The sequence below is a fragment of the Scyliorhinus canicula genome, chromosome 4 (assembly GCF_902713615.1).
Source record: "Scyliorhinus canicula chromosome 4, sScyCan1.1, whole genome shotgun sequence".
Lineage (NCBI taxonomy): Eukaryota > Metazoa > Chordata > Chondrichthyes > Carcharhiniformes > Scyliorhinidae > Scyliorhinus > Scyliorhinus canicula.
Window position 1 is genome coordinate 22,754,126 of NC_052149.1, and position 25,931 is coordinate 22,780,056.

General features: G+C 48.0%; 1 protein-coding gene across 1 annotated transcript in view; it reads left to right on the forward strand.

The window, feature by feature from the left end:
• LOC119964414 (adseverin-like) overlaps positions 1 to 25,931 on the forward strand; it is a 55,564-nt gene that overhangs the window by 19,115 nt on the left and 10,518 nt on the right. Inside the window, exons 6-16 of the mRNA XM_038793854.1 lie at positions 1,996 to 2,085; positions 2,244 to 2,376; positions 10,950 to 11,038; positions 15,356 to 15,571; positions 15,673 to 15,806; positions 16,058 to 16,148; positions 19,093 to 19,263; positions 23,537 to 23,711; positions 24,832 to 24,953; positions 25,077 to 25,154; positions 25,763 to 25,823. Coding sequence (XP_038649782.1) covers positions 1,996 to 2,085; positions 2,244 to 2,376; positions 10,950 to 11,038; positions 15,356 to 15,571; positions 15,673 to 15,806; positions 16,058 to 16,148; positions 19,093 to 19,263; positions 23,537 to 23,711; positions 24,832 to 24,953; positions 25,077 to 25,154; positions 25,763 to 25,823 — 1,360 coding nt within the window. The remainder of the gene's footprint in view (positions 1 to 1,995; positions 2,086 to 2,243; positions 2,377 to 10,949; positions 11,039 to 15,355; positions 15,572 to 15,672; positions 15,807 to 16,057; positions 16,149 to 19,092; positions 19,264 to 23,536; positions 23,712 to 24,831; positions 24,954 to 25,076; positions 25,155 to 25,762; positions 25,824 to 25,931) is intronic.

Consider the following 25,931-nt stretch of genomic DNA (forward strand, 5'->3'; position numbering starts at 1 on the left):
AGGGGCAGGGTGTGAAGGGGCAGGGTGTGAGGGTCAGGGTGTGAAGGGTCAGGGTGTGAAGGGGCAGTGTGTGAAGGGGCAGGGCGTGAAGGGGCAGGGCGTGAAGGGGCAGGGTGTGAAGGGGCAGGGCGTGAAGGGGCAGGGCGTGAAGGGGCAGGGCGTGAAGGGGCAGGGCGTGAAGGGGCATGGTGTGAAGGAGCAGGGTGTGAAGGGGCATGGTGTGAAGGGGCAGGGCGTGAAGGGGCATGGCGTGAAGGGGCATGGCGTGAAGGGGCAGGGCGTGAAGGGGCAGGGCGTGAAGGGGCAGGACGTGAAGGGGCAGGGCGTGAAGGGGCAGGGGGTGAAGGGGCAGGGGGTGAAGGGGCAGGGCGTGAAGGGGCAGGGCGTGAAGGGGCAGGGTGTGAAGGGGCAGGGTGTGAAGGGGCAGGGTGTGAAGGGGCAGGGCATGAAGGGGCAGGGCGGGGCAGGGCGTGAAGGGACAGGGTGTGAAGGGGCAGGGGGTGAAGGGGCAGGGGGTGAAGGGGCAGGGGTTGAAGGGGCAGGGCGTGAAGGGGCAGGGCGTGAAGGGGCAGGGCGTGAAGGGGCAGGGCGTGAAGGGGCAGGGCGGGGCAGGGCGTGAAGGGGCAGGGTGTGAAGGGGCAGGGTGTGAAGGGGCAGGGCGTGAAGGGGCAGGGCGTGAAGGGGCAGGGCGTGGAGGGGCAGGGCGTGAAGGGGCAGGGCGTGAAGGGGCAGGGCGTGAAGGGGCAGGGCGTGAAGGGGCAGGGCATGAAGGGGCAGGGCGGGGCAGGGCGTGAAGGGGCATGGTGTGAAGGGGCAGGGCGTGAAGGGGCATGGCGTGAAGGGGCAGGGCGTGAAGGGGAAGGGCGTGAAGGGGCAGGGTGTGAAGGGGCAGGGCGTGAAGGGGCAGGGTGTGAAGGGGCAGGGCGTGAAGGGGAAGGGCGTGAAGGGGCAGGGCGTGAAGGGGCAGGGTATGAAGGGGCAGGGCGTGAATGGCGACCCATTGGCAGGGCCCCGATGCTGGCACCCAATGTTCATGGTAGTGGGAAGCAGGAGATCATCCCGGTGATCAATGTTCAAATGGGGGGGGGAGAGAGAGAGAGAGAGAGAGAGAGAGACATGACACTTTTGAGGGGATGGCCCCGATGCCCATGAGGCAGTGGTTTGAACGTACTGTCCTCGAGGCCCTACGGGAACAGCAGATGATGGATCCTGTCGGATGATTCCCTGAGCAGACTGTCAAAGTCGATTGACAGGATGCATCATCACAGGAGCTTTCAAACAAGCACCAAGACATAGATTGGCTGGAGCTGAGAAAGAGCCTCCCCATAGAATCCTTCCTCTAAGCCCAGAGTCTCACCCTGTCCGCATGTTGCCCTCAAGGTGGTTGTGGTGGTGAAGGGACAGCTGTCCACATCCTTGTGGAATGTGTCTTGGCAAAGAAGGTCTGTGGAGAGATGCAGTCAAAGTTCAACCCAAGCGGCTCTGTGACGCAGGACTCTGCTCAATGGACTGTTCCAAAGGACCCTCACCAAGACAATTGTGATCTGGAGGATCATTAACCCAGTGAAAGAAGCTCTTTGGTCTGTCCAAAACCTGTTGGTCTTCCAATGCAAAGAGCTGTCCCCAATCGATCAGACTGGCACACTCTAAAGTCCAGGACTGCAGTAATGCTTGGGACAGCCGCTGTAGAGGTGCCATGTGGAATGGTCACTGTCTTCAGACCTTTGGTCCACACTGCACCGAGGGGCTGGGAATTGTATTGAATCCCTTGGGCTGTATGACTCACATCGAATGGATACAGTGAGCATCACATGTATCACAATTGTATCGAAGCGCCTCAGGGTGTCACGTGGAAAATTTGAACATCCCTGCCATTTTGAAATGTTTCTCAATGTTCTTTCAGATATTGTTTGAATAACACCTATTTTTGCAAAGAAAAAGGTGTGAGGGATGCCGCAAAGTTAAACTTTCCTCTTTATTTTACAAAAATGGCAGTTGCTGGGCCCCAAACCATCGATTCCCGATGCGCTTGTCGAAGATGCTGCAGCAGAAAAATCCAGCAGACAGAAAGCCAAACTCCACATGGTAACTAGACTTTTATTTTTAAAAGACGCTCTCTGTTAATGTATCACTTCACTCCCAAAGATCAGTGCTGCAGATTTCCTGATCAGCAGAAATACTTTAATAGAATACAATGCAAGAAACGTCGCACCGGATACCAACATACCTGCCGTCTCTTTCAGATTTCTGATGCCAGTGGACAGTTGTCTTTAACAGAAGTGGCCTCGACCAACCCGTTCCGCATGGCGATGCTTTCAACCAAGGAATGTTATATTCTTGACAATGGGGCTAACGGCCACATATTTATGTGGAAAGGTAGGAAAGTCTAGGTACCTGTGCCTTTAATACATCGTGAATGTTACTAGGTTTGCAGTTCAGTTCTCTTATTTAAAAAAAGTTAATTTATTTGTGTGATTATAATGATTGCAATTTATTAAAAATGACTGTGCTTTAATGATTCCCTGTGGCGTAGGATTTTCAGTATTTTCAGATGTACCTTCAAACGATTTTGTTCCAGCAATTTTTGAGGTTTGGAAGGTTCAAATCTGACCGTTCTTGAGCAGTCTCAGAATATTTTTACATAGAATTTACAGTGCAGAAGGAGGCCATTCGGCCCATCGAGTCTGCACCGGCTCTTGGAAAGAGCACCCTACCCAAGCTTAACACCTCCACCCTATCCCCATAACCCAGTAACCCCACCCAACACTAAGGGCAATTTTGGACACAAAGGGCAATGTATCATGGCCAATCCACCTAACCTGCACATCTTTGGACTCTGGGAGGAAACCGGAGCACGCACGGGGAGGATGTGCAGACTCCGCACAGACAGTGACCCAAGCCGGAATCGAACCTGGGACCCTGGAGCTGTGAAGCGATTGTGCTATCCACAATGCTACCGTGCTGCCCTGGATTGGGAATGGGAAATGCAGCGAGAATCCGTTCAGGTGGCTCCCATGCTTCAGCCACCGCTTATGGGACGTCCCATTGAAAGTGAGGCGGAACATTCAGGGTGCCCACTGATGTTGGGGCAGGTTCGCGCGGATGGTAGGAATACAACGTCCAATGCGTTCCTTGTCATTCATGCATTGGCAACACTGGTTGTCAGACACACCGCCATGCTGCTGAGAGCCATTGGTAGGATCCCAGAGATGCAGGGAGGCTCTGGACAAGTGCAGTGGATTTCTGAGCATTGTATTTGGGCTAGAGATACAGGGATGGGAGAAGTGTCCACATTTATCATTAGTCATGCCACTTACAGCAAACACAGTGGTTTCTCCCTCCCAATACCAACGGCTTGTGACCCAGTTGCGCATGAAAAGTCTTTGCCTCCCTAATAAATGTAAGTGTCTCCAGAATAGCTGGTGTGGTCCGTGTATAAAACCTGCGCTGCCATTGAACAAGCAGCATTCCCACTGGATTGGGAAACTCCAGCCCCACAACATCCGTACCAAGACAGTTTGTGCCTTCTTTTCCAAAACCACACTGCCTTTTCCGTCTTGTTTATGCTTTGACCAGTCTCCTCCCGCAGTCCAAAGATGGGGAGGTGAGGTGAATTGCCTACTCTAAATTGCCCCTTTAGTGTCCAACGGTTAGGTGGGGTTGCAGGGGAGTGGGCCTCGGTAGGGTGTTCTTTCAGAGGGTCGGTGCAGACTCAATGGGCCGAATGGCCTCTTTCTGGACTATAGAGATTCTATAAACTATGATCCAAGACCGCACTTCAGTCTATACACGAAAGGAGGAATTCCACATCACTTCTCCAAGTCCCTGCACTAACTCCATCAGCAGATTCCCGTACCAGCCTCCCCGAACAGGCGCCGTAATGTGGCGACTAGGGGCTTTTCACAGTAACTTCATTTGAAGCCTACTTGTGACAATAAATGATTATTATTATTATTATTAGATTGGGTGTTAAGGCAATTTACAGAATTTCGCGCTGATCATAAGATCGTAAGCAATAGGAGCAGGAGTAGGCCATTCAGCCCATCAAGCCTGCTCTGCTGTTTGCTAACATCATATCGAATCTGATTATGGCCTTTTTGTTGAGTTATTTTAAAAATTAAAATGTGTGTGTTTATAAAATCCGTAAAACCGTAAGAACTAAAAACAGAGCAAACCTTTGTCAAAAACGAGTAAATGCTTAAAAACATGTCAAAGAGCAGAAGATCCTTCATCTGCTGCCATTCAACAGTTCTTTTTAAAATATTTTTATTCTCCTTTTTCACATTTTCTCCCAAATAAACAATAATCAGTAACGAATATAATGTCAAGCCCCAAATCAATAACAACGATCCCATCTTCCCACCAAACCCCAAACATTGGCCCGCATGTTAACATAAACAAATGACAAAAAGGAATCAGGAATCACCCATAGTCACCATTAACACATACAGTCCCCCTCCCCGCAACCCTCCCAGCCCCCCCTAATGTTCGATGTGATCCAATTCTTGAAAGTGCATAATGAATAACGCCCAGGAATTGTAGAACCCCTCCATCCTTCGCCTCAGTTCAAACTTAACCTTCTCAAGAGTCAAGAATTCCAGCAGGTTTCCCCCCCCCCCCCCCCCCCCCCCCCCCCACGCCAGGGCACAGGGTGGAGAGGTTGCTCTCCATCCCAGCAAGATCTGCCTATGGGTGATCAACGAGGCGAAGGCTACAACATCTGCCTCCGCACCCGTTTCCAACCCTGGCTGGTCCGACACCCCGAATGTGGCCTCCCCAGGGCCTGGGCTGATTATGGCCTTAACTCCACTTTCGTGTCTGCCCCCTCGACTCCCTTGTCGATCAAAATTCTGTCTCACTTGGCCTTGAATATAATCAATGACCCGGCCTCCACTGCCCTCTGTGGCTATGGCCCTCTGAGAGAAGAAATTCCTCCTCACCTCTATCTTAAATGAGATCCCTCTTATTTTGAAACTGTGTCCCATGGATCTAGATTTCCCCACAAGAGGAAACATCCTCTCAGCATCAATCTTGTCGAATCCCCTGAGGATCTTATTTTTCCATAACATCATCTCGCATTCTCGTAAACTCCAATGAGTATTGACACAACCTGCTCAACCTTTCCTCATAAGATAATTCCTTCAGGAACCAGGCCAGTGAACCTTCTCATAAGTGGTTCCAATATCTCTCCCAGTGTCTGCGTGGGTTTCCTCCGGGTGCTCCGGTCTCCTCCAACAGTTCAAAGATGTGCAGGTTAGGTGGCTTAGCCATGCTAAATTGCCCCTAAGCGTCCAAAGGTTAGCTGGAGTTGCGGGGTTAGGGCTGAGGATTGGGCCGGGGTAAGGTGTTCTTTCGAAGGGTCGGTGCAGACTTGATGGGCTAAATGGCCTCCTTCTGCACTGTAGGGATTTTTTATGATTTTCTACAATCCTTAAATAAGGCAATCAAAACTGCACACAGTATTCCACATGGAATCTCACCAATGCCCTGTACAGTTTATACTCCACCCCACTTGCCTTCCTAATTACTTGCTGTACCTGCATGCTAACTTTCTGTGATTTATGTACCAGGTCACCCAGATCCCTCTGTACTGCAGCGTTTTGTCGTCTTTCTCCATTTAAATAATATTTTGTTTTTCTAGTCTTCCTGCCAAAGTGGAAAACCTCACATTTTCCTACATTGTACACCATCTGCCATTTTTGCTCAGTCACTTAACCAAACTGTATACCTTTGCAGAAGCTTTGTATCCGCCTCACAACGTGCTTTCCTACCTGTCCTTGTATCCTTAGCGAATTTGGCTACAATACGGTCTGTTCATTCATCAAAGTGGTTAATACAGATATAAAACAAACTCAACAGATCTAAAATCATGGAAACAAATCGCAACTTAACTGTAGAATCCAACGTGGAGAGCTCCCCGTCGCTATTCAATGACACTTAGTCACTTTTTTGGGCCCTGGGGAGTTTCTCACCAGTTTAGCCCACACTTGCTGGTAGAGCCGGCGGGAAGCTCCCTGAAAAACCCGCCACAAATTAACTTTGAGATTTTAGGGGAGAATCGGGCCCATTGTCTCATAATAAGTACCTCATTTCACCTAGGACAACAGTCCGCAACTGACATTGACCAAAGTGTTTTGTTTGTCAATGTTCTGCACAGATGAGCATTTGAAATGACACAGCATACAAGGCTACAGACCAAGTGATGGAAAATGGGATTAGAATAGAAAGGTGCTTGATGGCTAGCGCAGACATGATGGGCCGAAGGGTCTCTTTCTGTGCTGTAAAGCTCTATGACTCTAAGACTCCATCAGAATGTGCCCATTATATAACTCTGAAGACAGGAGTAGATTGGGGTCCAAAGAACAATACAGCACAGGAACAGGCCCTTCGGCCCTCCACGCCTGTACCGATCATGATACCAACCTTGGCCAAAACTCTCTGCACTTCCTTGTGCCGTATCCCTCTCCCCAGCCTATCCATGTATTTGTCAAGACGCCTTTTGAACGCCGTTAATGTATCGGCTTCCACAACCTCCCCTGGCAACGAGTTCCAGGCACTCGCCACCCTCTGTGTAAAAAACCTGCCTCGCACATCTCCTCTATCTTTGGCCCACAGACCTTAAACCTATATCCCCTGGTGACTGACCCCTCCACCCTGGGAAAGAGTGCCTGCCCATCCACTCTATCCAGGCCCTTCATAATCTTGTAGACCTCTATCAGCTCACCCCTCACCCTCCGTTCTAATGAAAACAGTCCGAGTCTATTCAGCCTCTCCGCATATCTAACACCTTCCAGACCAGATAACATCCTGGTGAACCTCCTCTGCACCCTCTCCAAAACCTCCACATCCTTCTGGTAATGTGGGACCAGAATTGTGCGCAATATTCCAAGTGCGGCTTTACCAAGGTTCTATATAGCTGTAGCATGCCTTGCCAGTTTTTATAATCGATGCCCCGTCCAATCGTAGAATCATAGAATTTACAGTGCATAAGGCAGCACGGTAGCATTGTGGATAGCACAATTGCTTCACAGCTCCAGGGTCCCAGGTTTGATTCCGGCTTGGGTCACTGTCTGTGCAGAGTCTGCACATCCTCCCCGTGTGTGGGTTTCCTCCGGGTGCTCCGGTTTCCTCCCACAGTCCAGGTTAGGTGGATTGGCCATGAGAAATTGCCCTTAGTGTCCAAAATTGCCCTTAGTATTGGGTGGGGTTACTGGGTTATGGGGATAGGGTGGAGGTGTTGACCTTGGGTAGGGTGCTCTTTCCAAGAGCCGGTGCAGACTCGATGGGCCGAATGGCCCCCTTCTGCACTGTAAATTCTATGGTAAATAAGGAGGCCAATCGGCCCATCGAGTCTGAACCAGCTCTTGGAAAGAGCGCGCCACTTAAGCCCACGCCTTCACACTATCCCCGTACCCCAGTAACCCTACCTACGCTTTTTGGACACGAAGGGCAATTTATCATGGTCAATGACTTGGACAGCTTTGGACTGTGGGAGGAAACTGGAGCACCCGGAGGAAACCCACGCAGACCTGGGGAGAACGTGCTGATTCTGCACAGACAGTGACCCATGCTATGAATCGAACCTGGGGCCCTGAAGCTGTGAAGTAACTGTGCTAACCACTGTGCTACCGTGCTGTCCTCACTGTGCTGCCGTGCTGAAGGCAAGCATTCCAAATGCTTTCTTGACTACCTTGTCCTCTTGTGTTGCCACTTTCAAAGATCTGTGGACTTGCGCACCCAGATCTCTCTGACTTTCTATATTCCAAATAGTTTTGCCATTTACGGTATATTTCCCCTCTATGTTAGACCTACCATCACCTCACATTTGTCTGGATAAACTCCATTTGCCATTTTTCTGCCCAAGCCTCCAACCTATCTATGTCTGCTGTATCCTCTGACAATCCTCAACACTATCTGCCACTCCACCAACCTTGGTGCCATCCGCGAACTCACTAATCAGACCTTAGACATTTTCCTCTAAACTGTTTATGTATACTACAAACAACAGAGGCCCCAGCACAGATCCCTGTGGAACACCATGGGGGCGATTCTCCAAAATGGAGCCCAAGTGTTCGCGCCGTCGTGAATGCCGTCGCGTTTCACGATGGCACGAAACGGGCACGGGGACGACAGATTCTGGCCACCGCAGGGGGCCAGCACGGTGCTGGAGTGGTTCACGCCGCTCCAGCCTCCCTTCCTGGCGCCAAATGGGCGCCGCGCCAACCCGCGCATGCGCAGCCGGCGCCTCGCCAAATGCGCTGGCACAAATGGCGCCGATTCTCCGCACCTCGGAGAATCGGGCGCCAGCGTCGGAGCGCGGTCGCGGCGTTTCTCCGGCCTGGCGCGGGGCTCGGAGAATCGTGCCCCATTAGTCACAACCTTCCATTCAGAAAAACACCCTTCGACTGCTACCCTATGCCTTCTGATGGCCTGCATGTTACTTTACTGTCTGATGTTCAGAGGTGAGAGTGCTACCTTGTAAAGTCTATCTCAACACTATTATTAATTTCCCAGTCCCTGGGATAGACATACTCTCAGGCTTATATTGTTCAACTGGCCTCTGCTGTCTCTTTCGTTTGATGAGTAAGGTCCATCAATTAGGTGAAGTTGGAAACCAAGCAGCAAATGGCTGCAAATGGCATGTTTGGTTAGCTCAAGCATGTGACCTTTCCGTTCAGGATATCTGCTTCACCGAGGCGATGGTAACTGTTTGCATCATACCACTCGTGCGCAATGTCCTTCGCAGCCGTTCAGTGTGTCTCTTGTGACTATCACAGAGAAAGCTTTTAATCTCCTGTGTTAAATGCTGCACAGCTGACAAAAAGCAGCCTTTATCCTCAATTTGTTTATCTGCAATGCACTCAGAAAGGCTCAAATTCTGTGAGAGCTCTTTGTTGAGAAGTCTTTCACCAGGTGCAGTGAAAGAGAAAGGTTCTCTGTTTGTTTTGATGAACGTGATAAGACACAAAAGGCCTTTTGTTTACCTCTGAAGTACAAGTGGAAGTGGATACTGCAGGGGGGGAATCTCTTGAGGATTGGGGGCAGCTTTGTGCTGTCGGTTGATGCCAATCAGAGCTTGATAGGAAATGGTGGGCAACACACCAGTGATTTTCGGGTACAGCTAAATGTAATCAAGAGCAATTGCATGCTTTGTATCGCAGTTTATGAGATTAGTTAAAAGACAAACAACGACCACATTCTGTAAATATTCGCACATCAAGTCCAGATCAAAGTCTCCCCTGAGTTGATCAGGTTCCTTTTCCCCTGACAGTGATTAATAATGGCACCTGTTTCGAGACTTTCTTACAACAAAGTGTTAAATCTGCCAAAGAAGCCAAACCCTTTTAATTGCACGTCGTCCACAATCACTTGACTGTGCTTCATCATGGGCATCTTTATTTTCTCCTGTGCGTGTACTCGTGTACTTTGCTTACCACAAAGTGTTGTTAAATCTCCCAAAGAAACCAAATCCTTTTACTTCGATTAGTTTAGCCAACTCTCGTTTCCAGTGATTCAAAATCAATTTAGTCATTTTGTAAAGAATTTCGAGCGATGTGCAGGGCAATGTACGCAGCAAGTGGTACTGACACCGATCTCACTGCCCACCGGGAAGTTGTGTGGGCACTTGAAGGGAAAAGGGGAGTGCAAGGCTGTGGAGATAGATTACAATGGGGGTTGCTCAAGTGGTTGGAGTTAGATGGGCGCAGATACCTTGGAGGGCTATGGGGAATGGGACTGGACTGTCCATCAGAGAGCCAGCATGGGCCTGATTGTCCAAGTGACCTCTTCCTGTGCCGTAAATAGCCCTGTGACACCATTAACGTTTCTGTACAGCAATGGGGAATATTAACTCCATTAATTTCCTCAGGGAATCTCCTGGTCTCGGGTGGAAATTGCAAATTTGACATGTTTTTAACATGTTCTAGAACACATGTTTGGTCTAATTTCTGCATTTTCTATGAAGTATAAAAATTGAAATTGCACCAACTGTGTGCCCTAGCCAAATGGCTGGGAGGTTCCTTCAAAGCCCAATGCATTCCATGTCCAATTCCTGATGTGTGCCACAAAGTTCTCTCTGGTGTTCCTGCTGATCTTTTCCATTCAATTTATAAAGGGAGACACAAGAGCAGTGGGAAAATGGAGACGTAGCGGTGATAAGAGGCCTGTACTCGTAATAATAATCTTTATTGTCACAAGTAGGCTTACATTAACACTGCAATGAAGTTACTGTGATAATTCCCTAGGCGCCACACTCCGGTGCCTGTTCGGGTACACAGAGGGAGATTTCAGAATGTCCAATTCACCTAACAAGCACATCGTTCGGGACTTGTGGGAGGAAACCAGAGCACCCGGAGGAAACCCACACAGACACAGGGAGAATGTGCAGACTCCGCACAGAGAAAATCAAATGAAAATGAAAATCGCTTATTGTCACGAGTAGGCTTCAATGAAGTTACTGTGAAAAGCCCCTAGTCGCCACATTCCGGCGCCTGTCCGGGGAGGCTGGTACGGGAATCGAACCGTGCTGCTGGCCTGCTTGGTCTGCTTTAAAAGCCAGCGATTTAGCCCAATGAGCTAAACCAGCCCCTGGTGACCCAAGAGTGACCCAAGCTGCGAATCGAACCTGGGACCCTGGCACTGTGAAGCAACAATGCTAACCACTGAGCTTCTGAGCATGAGAACGAGCTACGTTAGGAATGTAAATATTGCCACAGACCCACAGGACTGCTCTCTCCTTTGAGAAATGACTGGTGGTGATTCAACCTGAGGGTTATCAAACCTCAGGTGATGGGCAAGGTTAAGTCGGTGAGCCTTCATGAATTACCTCAGCCGGTCTGGGAATTGAACCCACGTCTCTCCGCATCATGAACCAGCCATCCAGCCAACTAGGCTAACTGATGTCAGATTAACGACTCCAATGTTCATATACAGACCACTCTTTTTTTCAGGAAAGGAATCCAGCACGAGAGAACGGAAGGCCGGATTTGAGACATGCGAGTTCTTCATAAATTCCAAAGGTTATTCCAAAAATACTAAGGTAATCAACAATTTTCCAACATTCACTGTCTAAGCTCACAACAGTCATTTGGATGGGAAAACTAGTGGGTGCCCGGGAGCCACTTGAACTGTAACCCATGTTACAGTGCGAATTTCAATGCATTACCACTTTGAATGCATTTCCACTTTAAGACTCCCATCTTTTCCCCTCAACAGTCAGCAGCTTGTCGGCTTTCTCCGCTCGGCTTTTCCCGCATTTTTGGAGTTTTGCTGTGAACCTGGCTGCTCATTTTTGAATTTTTTAAATTTCCACTTTTACTGATGGCGAGCTCTTTCAGCGATCTTTTGAGATTTTGTCTCTTCTGACCATTTGGAAAGTCTATTTTTTCTTTCGTTCTTTTTTTTTAAGGTGCTGGGGTTTTTTTTTGTCAATTTCACTCGGAGACCGAGCCACTTGAGAGCCAAGGGGGCCGTTGTTTTTTAAAACTTGCTAACTTCTTTTTAAAACTTCTCTGCTTGAAGCCCATCAGTGCAGCAATTGTTGCCATGGAACCCTCACAGCTCTGCTCCCATCCTCCACATCGGGAGATTGTCAGTTTCAAGCGCCTTGATTTTCCCTGGAATCAGGACACCTCGCTGCAGCTCACTTGGGCCATTTTTTATTTTAACTTAAAGCACTGTTTTCTGTGCTCTTTGTAAAAAAAAAACATCAGTAACATTGTTTTTCTTCACTCAAGTTTTATTTTTTTTTAAAGTTAAAGCCACAGCTCCTGCTTTGCAGGATAATTTTCTCTTGATTTTTTTTATCTCTATACGTTTCTAAACTTTTGACTGTATCGCCAACTCAAGTTTGTTCTGCGTCTTCCCCTCAGGGTCTCAAATGCACTGAGCCTCCTGGCCCGCTTCACCTACAGGGGCAGTGTCATGATAATCCCATCCTCGTCACCAAGTGCAATGATGCACTTTCACAGACTTCATTAGAAACACAAAAGGATTTATTTAGAAGGAAAATTGTATCGCAGTAGCCACACAGCTAAGTCTCCTGCTTAAGTGAGGACTCCACCACTGCTGTGATTTCCCACTCAGAGTCCCAAATGGACGCATAGGCCATGTGACCCTTACTCTACTGTATTGCCTTTAAAGGGAGATTCACCACAATATTTAAAAAGGTGTGGTAACGTACACTTCAAATTAACATGGTCTTTGATGGCCAGTCGTCTGTCTTGTAAACTAATCAGGAACTATCCAAGGTTGGGCTACTTCTCTTATGTTTAAAATAAGAATTTGCGAGATGTCATCAGTATTTCTGAAAATTCTGAACGGTCAATTAACATAATAACAATCTTTATTGTCACAAGTAGGCTTACACTAACACTGCAATGAAGCTACTGTGGAAAGCCCCGAGTCACCACTTTCCGGCGCCTGTTCGGGTCCACAGGGAGAATTCAGAATGTCCAATTCACCTAACAAGCACGTCTTTCAAGACTTGGGACGGATTGTTCATTAACATTTGGATCACTTGAGGAGTGGAGAGATGCTCCAGTAATTAGTGTAGCCATCAAGAAACATTTTCAAACCCATAAGCACCAAAGTAGCTGATCCGACATGTTTATAGACATAACTGATATCTCCGTGGAAACATGTAGTGATGAATTGCCTGTGCCAGAAGAGGTACCCATTTTATTACAGTTCCTGTTGTATGTCAATCCTGCGGAACAGACTACAGAATTATGCCGCCCTACAAAAAAACAGTTAAACCCCTCAAAGACTTGACTTATTATTGTCCAGTTCGTGTATCTAGCGTTTGGGTCACATGACCTGTGTGGCCAATTAGGACTCAGACTGGGTAATCACCCCAGGGAGATGGAGCCCTCTCTTAAGCAGGAGATATGTAAGGGATTAGGTGCTGCTGTATGGCTGCTGTACAATTCGTCTTGTTAATAAATCCTTTTGAGTTTCTAATAAAGTCTGTGAAATTGCACCTTTGCCAATATAAAATGTACAAGTCTAATAGGACACAGCAGTAGGAAATACTATAGGGTGAACCTCCTAAGAAATATCCCCACTCGACTGCACTTCAGAGCAGTGCGATTTCAAGGGGAAAAAAATATGAGTGTCATTTGGCCAAGATTCCCACCAAAGGTCGGGTAGCTGATCAGGATAACTCTGAGGAAATTCAATAGCAACAATCTCTTGTTTATAGTGTTCCTTTGTAAGTAATAAAACACACCAAGGCACTTCATAGGGACATTATAAAACAAATCGAAACACATAAGGAGATATTACAACAGAAGGCCAAAGGCTTGGTTTTAAAAAGTGCCTTTAATGGAGGAGAATTAGGTTGAGAGATGGACGATGAAGGAAGGAAATTCCAGAGACTGGGTCCAAGGCCACTGAAGCCACCGCCACCAATTACTAAGCCATTAAAATCAAATGGTTGGAATTAAATGAGTGCGCAAGGTTGTGGGGGTGGAGGAGATTATAGAGATGGGGAGGGGCAAAGCATGGAAGGTACTGAATTCACCTCTTAAATCTTTAGGTGATTCCGAATAGGCAGGTAACAGGAGGCCTGTGCTAGTTCCTTAGCTTCTAATTAAGATAAAATACTATTTGCAAGATTCAAGTTTAAGAGGGGTTTTAACCTCCACTTTGCATGGTATCACATCCTTATCCGTATTGTGGTCATTGTTTAGTTCCGAAATCGGGTAATTTAAAAAAATATATGTCTGTAGCAAACAGTGCCATCATTTTTGTTCAATTTATTGAGGAAGTGCATGTTTCTCTATATATTTCTTCCTGTGTGAAGAACACACATCCTCTTTCAAAGGAGAGTACAGTACAGTCTGTGCTGTAGATTAACTGATAAATGATCACTGTGTTTCTGAGATGATCTAATGGGATAAGTGATTATCTGATATTGGATGAACATGGGCAGGATGCACAAGCCGTTGATAGTTTTCTCCATCATTGATGAATCAGACCTTTAATGTTCAGCGACTCCTTGGGCAGGCCTGCAAACAAAGGATTAGAAAGTAGACAAAGAAGAGCTGCCCTTTCCTCCAAATTGAAGCAGATGTTAGATGATTTGTAAATGCAAATAAGGGGCCTCATGAATGTTTTGATGCCCTGGGTATTCCCTGAGACAGACAATGCTGCCACAAATGGTCGCAGAGGTCTGAATTTTCTCTAGTCTTGGCTGATTGGCTCGATTATGGCAAAGCCTGAGACCCAATATACGAGAGCCTTGCACCTTACCATTATGGTACACAACCAAATGCCACAAGTACAACCAGATCTTTTTTTAGTGCCTACACTGTACATCTTTGGGTTGTGGGAGCGAAACCCACGCAAACACGGGGGGGAATGTGCAAACTCCACACGGACAGTGACCCAGAGCCGGGATCGAACCTGGGACCTCGGCCCCGTGAGGCAGCAGTGCTAACCCACTGCGCCACCGTGCTGCCCTACAACCCAGATCTTGACCCAGTTCTTGTTTAATAATTTTTAAAAAGACAATGATACCATCCATGCACACCTCTCTCTAGCACAGTGTTCTTCAAACTTTTTTTCTGGGGACCCATTTTTACCAGCCAACCTTCGGGACCCAACCCGGCCGACCTTCGGAACCCAACCCGGCCGACCTTCGCGACCCACGCCGGCCGACCTGTGCGACCCACCATTTTCTCTTACCTTGTTTGCTGCTGACAAAAATGGAGGAAATGGTTTTGGGTCCCTTTGGCCCTCGATACACACTCCTCCAATGGAACCTGTTGGATGAAGGTGAAGCCTTCCGGTGTCAGTCGGACAGTCTCCAACTGTCCAAAGATCTGCATTTTTTTTCCTGTAAAATTTGATTAAATAAAACCCCCCCAAACTTGTAAAAAAAATAAAAATAAAATGAATAAAATAAATGAAAAAAATAAAAATTAAATGAATGAAATAAATGAATAAAGCCCCCCCGTACTTCGGCCGCACTGCGCATGCGTGCCCGATCATCGGCGCACATGCGCAGTGCGGCCGCATTTTTTTTTATATGTTCACGGCCATTCTGAAGGTCGCTTGCAGCGCAGATTTGCACGATCGGGAGCGCCATGACGGATGGCTCCGCGATCCTCCCGACACCCGCCCGTGACAGCTCCCGAGTTTGACAATGCCTGCTCTAGCGTGACAGGGTCCAAGCGATGTACAATTCTGTAGGTCATGAGGAGAACAATTACAGATGAATTTTTACATTCCCTGATAGCAGTTACGTACTTACAGAACTCTTTTTCTCATTTATCGGGTGGTGGATGGCGATATGGGTGGCATATGGGAATGAGGTGAAGGACAGAAACCTAAGTCTTGCTTTATTTTATAGATAGAAATACTTCCAGAGCATGGTGAGACACCGCTGTTCATCCAATTCTTTTCAGACTGGAAGGTTAAAGACCAGAGTGAAGGGCTTGGAAGAGTGTACACTATTGGCAGTATTGCCAAAATCAAATCCGTTCCCTTTGATGTCACAAAGCTTTACACATCAACCGCCATGGCTGCACAACACAACATGGTGGATGATGGATCAGGCAAAGTCCAGGTAACAAGTCCACAGCTCTCGCTGTATGTTTTGACCTTGTTGAAGCCCAGGGACCGAGGGTCAGTAATGTGCATGAAAATGTATTCAATGTTTCTCTGCAGATCTGGCGGATCGAAGGCTTCAAGAAAGAGCCCGTTGACCCTTCATTGTACGGCCAGTTCTATGGCGGAGACTGTTACATTATTCTCTACTCTTACAAATTGAACAACAGAGACCAGCACCTCATTTATACTTGGTAAGCCTCTTCTAAGTAATAACTTGCACAGGACAACTGAGGTGGGATCGATTGTTTTCTCTGTGTGGCTCGAGGGGTGTGAGCTCCCTCGCTAACTACGGGGCTGACAGCCATGTTGTATGCATGGTTGGGCAGATAGGAACTGTCCGACAGAGAGAGAGAGGACCCGGAGAAGTTCAACTGTCTGATTTGCTGACTCCCCAAGGACGGAAAAGCCAACAAGGATATTTTACTTTTGTTTACTTTTTAAGGCAAGGCACCAACGCAACAAAAGATGAGCTGGGAACATCAGCTGTCCTCACGATTGAACTTGATGATCAGATGAGTGGTCTGCCTGTCCAGGTATGTGTTACTGTCTCTAGAGGGGTTTCTGTTAAAGAGCCTTGAGTTTCCTGGGAGATAGCATTAACCTCTGTGAACCACATGATGTAGGCATCACAGTGCCACCTACAGGCACAGAGTCGTGTGGCTATCAGTTCTTAATTATTACAGATATTTGGGACAGCAACGACAGAGACGGCCCACCACTCACAATGACCACAGACTGCACCAGTTGATTCTGAAAAGGCCAACCCATGCCCACCCTCCTAGGCTGATTTTTTAAAATCATTCACGGGGTGTCCTTAGGAGAGCATTTATTGTCCATCCCTAATTGCACATGAGAAGTTGGTGGTGAGCTACCTTCTTCAACCACTGCATCCATGTGGTGTAAGAACACCCACAGTGCTGTTAGGACAGGGGTTCTAGGATTTTGACCCAATGACTGTAAAGGAACAGTAATATATTTCCAAGTTGGCATGGTGTGTGGCTTGGAGGGGGAACGTCTAGGTGGTGGTGTTCCCATGTGTCTGCTACCCTTGTCCTTCTGAGTGGTAGTGGTTGTGGGTTTGGAAGATACTATCTCGGGAGACTTGGTGAGTTGCTGCAGTGCATGTCATGGACGTGATGTGGAGATGGCGGCGTTGGACTGGGCTGGGCACAGTAAGAAGTCTTGCAACACCGGGTTAAAGTCCAGCAGGTTTGTATCGAATCACTAGCTTTTGGAGCACTGCTCCTTCCTCAGGTGCTCCGAAAGCTAGTGATTCGAAACAAACCTCTTGGACTTTAACCTGGTGTTGTAAGACTTCTTAATGTGCCCATGTCATAGATGGTACAGACCGTTGCTGCTGTACTTGGTAGTGGAGGGAGTGAATGTTTGTGGATAGAATGCCAATCAAGCAGGCTGCTTTGTTCTGGACGGTGTCAAGCTTTTTGAGTGTTGGTGGAGCTGCACTCATTCAGGCATATGGAAAGTGTTCCATTACAATCCTGACTTGTACCTTGTAGATGGTGGGCAGGCTTTGTAGAGTCAGGAGGTGAGTTACACACCTCAGGACCCTTGAGCTTCTCTTGTAGCCACAGTGTTTATATGGCTGGTCCAGTTCAGTTTGTGGGGCTGGGAGAGCATTGAAGCTGGAGGCCCCAAAGAGAGAAAAGGCATCCCCTGTGGCCCTAATGCTACATTTGGAGGCCTTCCCAAGGACCACCCGGAACATTAAGCTACAATTTCCCCTTTGTGGGTGTCTCCACTTTGAGGCGGCCCCTCACCCTAGCTAAGCAGCACCTGCCTCGCTCGATGAAGCTGCCAACTCTGTGATTGGCGGGCAGCACGGTGGCGCAGTGGTTAGCATTGCTGCCTCACGGTGCTGAGGTCGTAGGTTCGATCCCGGTTCTGGGTCACTGTCCGTGTGGAGTTTGCGCATTCTCCCCGTGTTTACGTGGGTTTCACCCCCACAACCCAAAGATGTGCAGGGTAGGTGGATTGGCCACGCTAAATTGCCCCTTAATTGGAAAAAGTGAATTGGGTACTCTAAATTTTTTTTAAACCTCTGTGATTGGCCGAGCCAGATCTAGATCCTGCCAATTAGATGAGTATCTCGGGCATCAACGATAAGCAGGTCTCACTGCCGGCAATTTACGGGTTGGAGAACCAATTTAGTCCTGACATTGGGGCCTCAAAGCCTGAAGTAAAACTCAGCCTCAGATATTTTTTTAAATATTTTTTTTGAACATTCATCTCTATTTCTTGAGGACTGTGCCTTGGTTTGTTCAGTTGGGAGGAATATGCAAGAGAATATAACGGAGAATGGAATAAGGAATGTCATCACTTTCTCCCCTTTATCTATCATCCAATACCACTAGGTTTACTGTTCCCCCTTCTAAACTCCAAAACCAATATCATGTACAGTTCATCCTCCCATATATTCCCACTGCAGTGAAATAATCATAATAATCTTCATTATTGTCACAAGTAGGCTTCCATTAACACTTCAATGAAGTTACTGTGAAAAGCCCCTAGTCACCACACTCCGGCGCCTGTTCGGGTACACAGAGGGAGAATTCAGAATGTCCAGTTTACCTAACAAGCACGTCTTTCGGGACTTGTGGGAGGAAACCGGAGCACCCGGAGGAAACCCACGCAGGCACGGGGAGAACGTGCAGGCTCCGCACAGACAGTAACCCAAGCCGGGAAGCGAACCTGGGACCCTGCCGCTTTGAAGTAACAGTGCTAACCACTGTGCTACTGTGCCGCCCGGTAGACAGGGACAGGTATCCCTGAAGACATGGATTTCCTCAGATCTGCTTCAGCTCTACTGCACCTCCGATGAGGTGGAGTAGCATCTGTTCCGAGGATATTCCATGTCTAAGACTCAGTATCCAACTTCCTTCTCTAACTCATTTCTCGCAGGGTCACAAAACCTCAGAACTTTGGCCTTCCATCAGATTTGCTTTCATCTGGTAATCATTAAACTTTTTAATAAGCCAAGCTCGCCATTGTTACTTTCTCATCATGGGCAGCAGGGTAGCATGGTGGTTAGCATAAATGCTTCACAGCTCCAGGGTCCCAGGTTCGATTCTCGGCTGGGTCACTGTCTGTGTGGAGTCTGCACGTCCTCCCCCTGTGTGCGTGGGTTTCCTCCGGGTGCTCCGGTTTCCTCCCACAGTCCAAAGATGTGCGAGTTAGGTGGATTGGCCATGCTAAATTGCCCGTAGTGTCCTAATAAATGTAAGGTTAAGGGGGGGGGTTGTTGGGTTATGGGTATAGGGTGGATACGTGGGTTTGAGTAGGGTGATCATGGCTCGGCACAACATTGAGGGCCGAAGGGCCTGTTCTGTGCTGTACTGTTCTATGTTCTATAACCTCAACTTCACTTCATTTTCTTTTTATCTTTCTGGTCACCGTGGTTCTGATTTAAGCATTCATTTTTACTTCAATATTGTAAGAGGGTTGTTGTCTGCTTTCTAGGTACGAGTGACACAGGGTCAGGAGCCTCCTCACCTGCTGAGTCTGTTCAAAGATAAGCCGGTCATTGTATACCTTGGAGGGACCTCCCGGAAGGATGGCCAGAGTGCTGCTGCAGCAGTTCGACTTTTCCATATTCGGAAAAGCTCAACGGGAGCAACTAGAGCTGTTGAGGCGAGTCATTCAACTCAATCTTTACTACACCAAAGGAAATGTTTGATTAATGTCTACTTTGATTAAAGGGAGTGTCTGCTATATCTTACTGTCATTACAATAGACCTCTGATTATAATTACATTTTTAGTAGCCTTTTCACCTCTGATTAAAAATATGGAATAAGAAAATGACGGAAGGATGAGGAGACAGATTCTGGTTTTAGTTTAAATAAGTTCTGTGGTACTTCGATATAATTTGTGACTGATACGTTTTGGCATTAATTTCAGTCACATTTATATTTTTCAAATAATTTTAGAGTACCCAATTCTTTTTTTTTCAAATTAAAGGGCAATTTAGCGCGGCCAATTCACCTACCCTGCACAACTTTGTGGGTTGTGAGGGTGAGGCCCATGCAGACACTGGGAGAATGTGCAAATTCCACACAGTAAGAAGTCTTACAACACCACGTTAAAGTCCAACATGTTTGTTTCAAACACTAGCCTTCGGAGCACTGCTCCTTCCTCGGAAGGAGCAGTGCTCCGAAAGCTAGTGTTTGAAACAAACATGTTGGACTTTAACCTGGTGTCGTAAGACTTCTTACTGCGCTCACCCCAGTCCAACGCCGGCATCTCCACATCAAACTCCACGCAGACAGTGACCCGGGACCGGGATCGAACACAGGTCCTCGGCGCTGTGAGGCAGCAGTGCTAACCACTGGGCCACCGTGCTGCTCCCAGTCACATTTATTAGGACATTTATATTTAGGATACTTTCCATAATCAGACATTCAGGCAGGAGCTCAATCAACAATTCAGAGTCAGGCAGTTTGCTTCCTGTCTGACACTTTGAAGATAAAGATGAGATGTCAAATCATAGGGGTAAATTCTCTGGTTCTGCCAGTCACGGGAATTGTAGTGAACGGGATGGAAAATATGGCGGACCATTTAGAGGCCCGTTGACCTCAGGCGGGATATTCCAGGAGTCTTGGGATGGGCGTGACCGGACAATGCTGCCCATAAAATGATTAGTGCAGAAGGGGGCCATACAGTCCATTGTACTGGTGCTGCCACTTTGACAGTACCACATGGTTTTTCATTAATCCCACTCCCTTTCCCTTTGCACATAGCCCTCCCAATTTTTCCCTTCTAAGTATTTCCTTCATTAAATTAGTATTGATTTTGCTTCCACTGCCATTTTTAGCGAACACATTCCGTGTCATAACAGCTTGCTTCTTTAAAAAGAATCCTCCTCATCGCTCCTCGGATTCGTTTTCCAATTATCTTAAATCCATGTCCTCAGGCACTGACCTTTGAAATGAAATGAAAATCGCTTATTGTCACGAGTAGGCTTCAAATGAAGTTACTGTGAAAAGCCCCTAGTCGCCACATTCCGGCGCCTGTTCAGGGAGGCCGACACGGGAATTGAATGGTGCTGCTGGCCTGCTTGGTCTGCTTTCAAAGCCAGCGATTTAGCTGTGTGCTAAACAGCCCCTTGCCACTTGGAACAGTATCTCCTTATTTTGTCCACCAAAATCCTTTACGGTTTTAAAAACTTTTTTCAAATGTGGAATAAACACGTAAAATGCTGGATAAACCCGGTCGATCCGGCAGGACCTGTGGAGAGGGCAACAGAGTTAACATTCCAAGTCCGTATTACTCTTCTTCCGAGCTAAAGAGTCGTCCGGAATTGAAACATTACCTCTGTTTCCCTTTCCACAGATGGTGAACTGAAATAGTCACATGGATTTCCAGCATCCGCAGTATTTTGCTTTTACTTGAGCAACTCATAACCATCTCTGCTCTAAGGAGAACAAGCACAGTTTCTCTAGTTGTTTCATGAAAATGTAATCCCCTATTCTCGGTACCACTTTAGTAAGTCTCCTTTGTACACTGTTCAAGGTCTTGATACATGTCCTATATTGTAATGTCCAAAATAGTGTCACAAGTAGGCTTACATTACCACTGCAATGAAGTTAATGTGAAAATCCCCTAGTCGCCACACTCCGGCGCCTGTTCGGGTACATCGAGGGAGAATTCAGAATGTCCAAATTACCTAACAGCATGTCTTTCGGGACTTGTGGGAGGAAACCGGAGCACCCAGAGGAAACCCACGCAGACACGGGGTGAATGTGCAGACTCCGTTCAGACAGTGACCCAAGTTGGAAATTGGACCTGTGCTAACCACTGTGCTTCTTTGTTCTTTGTTACCGTGCCGCACATTGCCTTGACTATGTCATTATTGCATTGTAAAGACGTTCTCCCTGTCTTTCCGGCCACGCTGCGGTGCCTTTGCCCACAGCAGATCCATTTAAATCCCCGTTAACTTCAGCAGGAACGGAGGACCCAGCCTGTGTGTGTGTGTGTGTGTGGGGGGGGGGGGGGGGGGGGGAATCCAGCCTTTCCCCCATTTACAGTACAACTGTAGATTTTAAAAATAGAATCCCCACTGTGCTGAAGGAGGCCTTATGGCCCATCGGGTCTGCAACGACCCTCCAAAAACGCACCTTAGCTAAGCCCACTTCCTCCTGCCTTATCCATGTCAGCCTGTCAATCTGCCTAACCTGCACATCTTTGGATTCTGGACGGAAACCGGAACTCCGGAGGAAACCCACGCAAACACGGGAGAAAGTGCAAATTCCGCACAGTCACCCGAGGCTGGAATCGAAACTGGGGGTGGGATTTGCCGGAATTCTCCACCACCCGGGAATCGGCGGGGGCGGGAATTGCGCTGCGCCGGTCGGCGGGCCCCCTCCGGCGATTCTCCGGCCCGCGATGGGCCGAAGTCCGGCCGCTGTCAGGCCTCTCCCGCTGACGTGGTTTAAACCACCTCTGTGCCGGCGGGAGCAGGCGGCGCGAGCGGGGTCCTGGGGATCTGACCCCGGGGGGGGTGCCCCCACGGTGGCCCGGCCCGCGATTGGGGCCCACCAATCGGTGGGCGGGCCTGTGCCGTGGGGGCACTCTTTTTCTTCCGCCGCCGCCACGGCCTCCACCATGGCGGAGGCGGAAGAGACCCCCTCCACCGCGCATGCGCCGGGGTGACGTCAGCGGCCACTGACGCTCCACCGCATGCACGGACTCACGCCGACTGCCGAAGGCCTTTTGGCCAGCCCCAATGCCGGCAGGCGTGGTGCCAAAGGCCGTTGGCGGCAGTCGGCGGAGCGGTAGCCACTCCGGCGCGGGCGTAGCACCTCTGTGGGGAGGTCCGACGCCGGAGTGGTTGCCGCCACTCCGCTACACCAGGACCCCCCGCCCCACCGGGTAGGGGAGAATACCGCCCTGGGTTCCTGGCACTGTGAGGCAGCAGTGCTAACCACCGTGACAACACGCTGATGTGACCGGTTTCCATTTTGCACTGATGTTCTTTCCTCATGAAGTGAGTTTCCCCGGAGGACACTGTCTCATTCCACTTCACTTCACATAAACAATACAAACATACAGACATGAGAAACAGGAAGAGAAGTAGGCCGATTGGCCCTTTGAGCCTGCTCTGTCTTTTGATAAGATCATGTCTGAACAGATTGAGTTTCATGTTAAACATTCCCATTCCCATCCACCCCCAATAACTGTTGATTCCCTTGCCTAACTAAAATGCAATTTTAGTGAAGACCTAAACTTATAAGTTGAAGTGATTCAGTAGGGTAGGTGGGAGAAAGAGGTTGCAATTGGGAATATTTAAGACATGGCTTGTTCTGGCTGTTCTGATACATATTAACGAGGGGGAGTAAAGGGAATGGTGATTGGCATTTTTACTACCCATTTCTCCTTCTGTCAGTTTTTTGGGAGCGGGAATGTCAAGCTTCCCTCGAAATCCCAGCCTATTTGCCCCACTGTAAGGACGTTAGCAGTCAAGTTTGCTGCTTGCTGTGGCTGTAGGTTTGTGTCTGGGGCTGGTTTAGCACAGTGGGCTAAACAGCTGGCTCGTAATGCGGAACAAGACAAGCAGGGCGGGTTCAATTCCCATATCGGCCTCCCCGACCAGGTGCCGGAATGTGGTGACTAGGGGCTTTTCACAGTAACTTCATTGAAGCCTACTTGTGACAATAAGCGACTATTATTACAATGCCTTTTCCAAAACGACATGAGAGATTGGTCGCTGCCTCGACATAGTCAGATCAGCGAGGGAGCAACGCCTCAGTTGCCATCACTTTAAGTTGCAAAGCATGAATTCCCCTTTTTTTTAAGAAGTCCGATCTATTCAACTTCAAAAAAAATGATGAATCATTACAACTTCTCAGTTTTCTAAGGTTTCAAAATGACCTGCGGTTGCTCACAGTATGTTTGTCCGCTTTCCAGGTGAATGTTGACTCGAGCTCACTAAACAGCAACGACACATTTGTTTTGAAAACACCTCAAGGGAATTCCATTTGGAAGGGCGTAGGTGCCAGTGCTGCTGAATTAAAGACTGCAAAGTACGTGGCTAGTGTCCTTAGAGGAAGTGTAACAGAGATCCAAGAAGGAAATGAGCCAGGTAGAATTTTCACTTCTTCATTTAAATCCAATAAAGAATTCTCGAGAAACCGCTTTTACCAGAGATATGTCAGAATGTGGAAATAATTTGCGTGGAGAACAACTGAGGAGAAACTCACTAAACACACAAGAGACAGGAATAGAATGGTGATGCGCAGTCAATAACTACTGAAATGAGGATGTAGTCCAAATTGAAGGCTTTAAACCTCGTTTCAGTAGTTATTGATTGCGCATCAATTTAATCAACAAGATGTTTCCCCAGCAGCTCGACTACAGAAAGAGGCCAGCTGCTGGGAAACACGGGTTCTTATACCCCGCCTCACTGGGCGGAGCTACCTTACGTTCCAACCAATGAAATGCAAACACTTGGGCCAATGAGCAGCGCGCCTTCTCCACCAATGGTAGCTCACACTCACAGGTACCTCGAGTCATACTACCACAAATGGTAATGGGGTTGGGTGAAGTAGGGTGGGAGGGGCAGGAAGTTCAATATAAAGCTGTTGAACTGAATGGCCTGTGCTGTAGACTCAAGTAGAATTAAAGAGCACAGAAGGAGGCCATTTAGCTCATCATTAGCCCCTGTTAGCTTTTTGGTAAAGCTAGAAAATTAATCCCTCTCCCCTTGCTTATTCCCCCTAACCCTGGATGTTTGCTCTTGCAGCTTTCTGTGCAGTATATGCAGGGACAGGCCTGGATTCAGATATCAATGGTCCATTTCTGAACTATAACTGTGTCCAACTTGCCCACCATCCACACCATTCAAATCTGAAATGTAATTGGTGTCCTCTGAACTACCAAATCACAACTTATCTTAGGATAATACTGACATAGAGCCATGCAGCACAGAAAGAGGCCCTTCAGCCCATTGTATCTGTGCCGGCCATCAAGCACATCCTGTAAATAGTTGCAAAGCATCAGGTAAACGCCCTCACCTGCAGTTCCGGCAGTGGGTCTTCCCAATCTCCCGTCGTATCTTTCGCGGACCTTCCCAAAGAGATGGCGCGAACAGCCGCTGCCCCCGCTCCACTGGGATTTCCGCCAAGTGGGAGATTGGCGGAAAATAGCTGTGTAAAACCGTGCCCCATCGTTGCAATTCACTCTCTGCTTCCTCCCAACTATAGATTCATTCTGGAAGGATCTTGGTGGTAAGAAGCCATATCAGAGTTCCAAAGGCCTGAAGGAGGAAGTTGCAACCCACCCAATTCGTTTGTTTGGCTGCTCAAACAAAACAGGAACATTTATTGTGAGTGGATGCGCTGGGAATCCTGGAACATTGAAATTGTTTCTCGTCGAGACTAATTTCATTTCTAAAGCATTACTGCTTTGATTGTTGAACGAAGTTAATGTCCAATTTTTTTCCACGTAGATTGAGGAAGTTCCGGGTGACTTCACGCAGGGTGACTTGGCAGTCGATGATGTGATGCTTTTAGATACTGGGGATCAGGTAAAGTTCTGGCTCGATTAACTTGCTGTGTGTTAACGTGGATATTTTCTATCGGCATTGGTGCAGCATGAAAAGCAGACTTGAAGGTCCCAGCTTTGGTTCCTGATGATTGCTGCTCCTGGGATGTTAACGAGTGGCAGACAACAGCTCAAAGAGGTCTGTGCACGAGTTTCGTCGTCAGGACTGAATCAGACCCAGTTTTGCTGTCCTCCTCCTGACTTCACAAAGCAACTCCCTCTTGCACTGAGCACCCACCCCTCCACCACTCGGCCCTCGGTGCCAGATACCGGGGTAGGTAAACTGTTTCAGGACCATGGAACAGCTAGCCTGAATTCTAATAACCATAGGCCCAAGAAAAAATTCAGGGTGGCCCTCGGTCCTCCAAATTCAGGCCTGGTGGTTTGAATCACTCCCGATTTTGAGCGCCAGTGAATTTAGGCCCCAATGGCTTCAGGAGGAAAGATTGCGGTGGGTGGGTGGTCGGGGGGGGGGGGGGTGGGGGGGGGGGGGGGGGCTGCGAGAAATGTGCTGAAACTACAAGTAACAAAAAGGATTTATGACCAGTATAAGGTCAAGAATTGACATTTTATTTATTCACAACTTTGTAGATCTTTCTTTGGATTGGCAGTTCTGCAAATGAAGTGGAGAAGTCGGAATCAGTGAAATGCGGTGAGTAACTAGAAAAGGCATCAATTTTAATCACAATAACCTTTATTATTGTCACAAGCTGGCTTACATCAACACTGCAATGAAGATACTGAGAAAATCCCCCAGTCG